This window comes from Labeo rohita, chromosome 8 (assembly GCF_022985175.1).
Source record: "Labeo rohita strain BAU-BD-2019 chromosome 8, IGBB_LRoh.1.0, whole genome shotgun sequence".
NCBI classification, from domain to species: domain Eukaryota; kingdom Metazoa; phylum Chordata; class Actinopteri; order Cypriniformes; family Cyprinidae; genus Labeo; species Labeo rohita.
In genome coordinates, this window is record NC_066876.1 from 842,423 (window position 1) to 845,324 (window position 2,902).

Genomic DNA, 2,902 nt, shown 5'->3' on the forward strand with positions numbered 1-2,902 from the left:
CAGCTAAATGCACAGACTCTCACAAAGCTTAACATATGGTGGAAGAAAAGTCAAGAATATTATCTCAAACATGATTACAGGGAGTTTTAATTGGATTCTCTGGATTTGAATGCAACATACAACCAATTTAAATAATGCAGAGCTTTTTGTTGATCAAAATAGACATAACAGACCAACACAATCATGCCAGTAATGAACAAGACAACTTCAGTCCTAGTGAAAATTCAGGGGAAAAAATATTTTTTTATCAATCAGAAGGGGTAATTGCGAGTTGTATATGTGATAAATCTGGTTATGATGGTGAGACCTTGTTGCTCCTGCTGACAGATGATACCATGGTCTCCTCCTCTGATTCTACCGGTTCAGCGGCCCACGGGTTTCTGCCACAGAGTAGGAATGGCACAGCATGCTCTCTGAACTGATAGAGAGAGAGAGTTTTGGGTCATATCAATCAATCATTGTTCATATTTTAAATTTTTTAGAGATAATGGTTTATTGCAATGCTGCAGTCTGTATGGTTTGCCTCTTTGTCGCCATCTCTGTTTGAAATCTGCAATTGCAGTTATTTGCGGAATTATCTTCTTCACATGGGTTGTGCATCAGCATGGCTCCTCAGCGCCAATTATTCTAACGTTTTGAGTTTATATGTGGTTGTCAGTTACCACAGTGGTGTGGATACTGTACTCTTAGAAGTATGACTTGCAATCAATTATTTTTTACCGGATATTGTCATCTGAACAAGTAAGTAACATGTCTGCCACTTTTGTTCTGACCAACTGAGGAAAAAAAACATTACAATAAATCGCACTACCAGTGGTGATTAAATCTAACGCTAGCATCACATCAAAGCTCATATCACATCAAACCATGCAAATTATAATTATTGTTATACTTTATCAAATTGTTAATGTTAACAACAGCATTGCATGACTACATGTATATAGATTTAAACTTCTGTACAGTCTAATCCCTAAGTGTCATACCATTTGCATTTCATATATAAAAAAAATAGTTTTTAACCCAAAAAGCAAATTAATGTTCCTTAGAACTGCTTCTCTTAAAAATACAAACCACACTCATAAAAATGATTCTTCAACACTGTTCAGATTATTTTAAAAAATCCTTTTCATTTAAAACCATTGTGTTAGGTTTCCCATTTATACAATTGCATTGTGTCAAACTGACTTGAAACAGTTGCGTTTTGGTACAACTCAATATTTTCATTTTGAAAGAACGTTTCAATTAAATAGGCCAAAAATACCATTTGATGCTTGTTCAATTTACTTAAGTAAATTAAGTTAATCCAACACAATTTTTTCAACCACTTTACTTAATTAATTTGAGTTGAGAGTACATAAATTATTTGACTTGTGTAACTAGGAAGTGGATTTCCCCTTCCCATCATGCTTTGCATGCTTTGTACAAAGAGAGTAAATGCTGAAATAAAATGTTATTTTATGCATTTTTTAATGAAGATGATACAATAGGAAGACTTGTTAATGTTTAATGTTCTTTAATGTTTGTATTTAAAACAGTTTCTGGAGAGTTAATGTTTTTGGGGGTTACCATTGTGGTGAAGTGTAGAGCATGAGCTTGGGTTGAGGACCTGCTAAAAGGAGTTAAAATTGTTTTAATAATAAAATAAACAACTACTTTGGGCATGCCATGGAAAGCCATCTTATGGCTAATACCTAACAAGTTGTTAATGCTTTAAGTTAAGTACATCAAATGTATATTTTTTTGAATGTAGAAGGATTTGTTTTCCAGTTAAATGTTTTAGTTTGAGCATAAAATAATCACTTCATAAATGTATCAATTTCATTAGGGGCCAAGCACCAGAGGTGCGGTGGTACCTATTGTATCCGTTGGCGTTATTAGGGGCCAAGCACCAGAGGTGCGATGGCACCTATTGTATCCGTTGCCGTTCTTATTATTAGGGGCCAAGCACCGAAGGTGCGATGGCACCTATTGTATCCGTTGGCGTTATTATTATTCTCCTTCTTCTTCCTCTTCCGCCGCAAGTCTATGGCAGCCCATAGAACCGCTTGCGGGAAAGTTGTATAATTTTGCACACTGATAGAGGACAGTCCCAAAATTAACCATAGCAAGTTTGGAGTCTCTAACTCAAACTCTCTAGCGCCACCACTTGTCCAAACTTTCAAAAGATTTATGCTAATAACGTTTGATCCGTAAGTCACACAACAAAAATTCTTTTTTCCTCTGATTCCTTGGCTTATGCCAAGTTGAATGGACACCAAAATTCAAAAATCGTAAGGTTTAGTTTTTTTCGCTATTCTCAATTGTTCGTAAAACCTACTTTTTCGAACTCGTCCTAGGCCGTTGCACCGATTGTCACAAAAATTGATCCAGATCATCTTCAGACCACGCTGGCAAAAAGTTATGGAATTCAAGTCGATTCGTCCAGCCGTTCATGAATAACACACGAAAGAATTCTACGAAAAGCTAGCAAAAATCAATGTGAGGCTATATCTCCGTAATAGTTTGGCATATTGACACCAAACTTGGTGTGTGTTATAACAACCATGACCTGAGGCTAACTGCAGTGTTTCGGTGCAGTGCCCCCTAGTGGTCAGGAGATACGAAAAATGGCTTCTTTATAACGTCTGAATGATTTGTCCAAAAATCACAAAATTGGTCTCTTTAGATTCGGTGCGTCATACCGAGTCGAACCATATCCAATTTTCCCATGTCAGCCAATTTGGGTGTCGGCCATTTTGAATTTAGCTTTAAAATGCTGTATCTTGAGAACGGATTGGAGTATCGTTTCGACATTAATTACAAAAATGTTCGGCACCATGCCCTGAATGTACATAAAAATTTTGGGGCCAGCGCCACCTTGTGGTCAAAAGTTATAACGAAATTTAAAAATATGCTAATAACT

At 36.3% G+C, this 2,902-nt stretch overlaps 1 protein-coding gene across 1 annotated transcript in view; it reads right to left on the minus strand.

Moving 5' to 3' along the window:
• Positions 1-292: 292 nt before the first annotated feature.
• The window catches only part of parapinopsina (parapinopsin a), an 11,981-nt gene continuing 9,371 nt past the window's right edge, over positions 293-2,902 (minus strand). The window contains exon 4 of the mRNA XM_051117510.1: positions 293-418. Within this exon, the coding sequence (XP_050973467.1) occupies positions 293-418 (126 nt within the window). The remainder of the gene's footprint in view (positions 419-2,902) is intronic.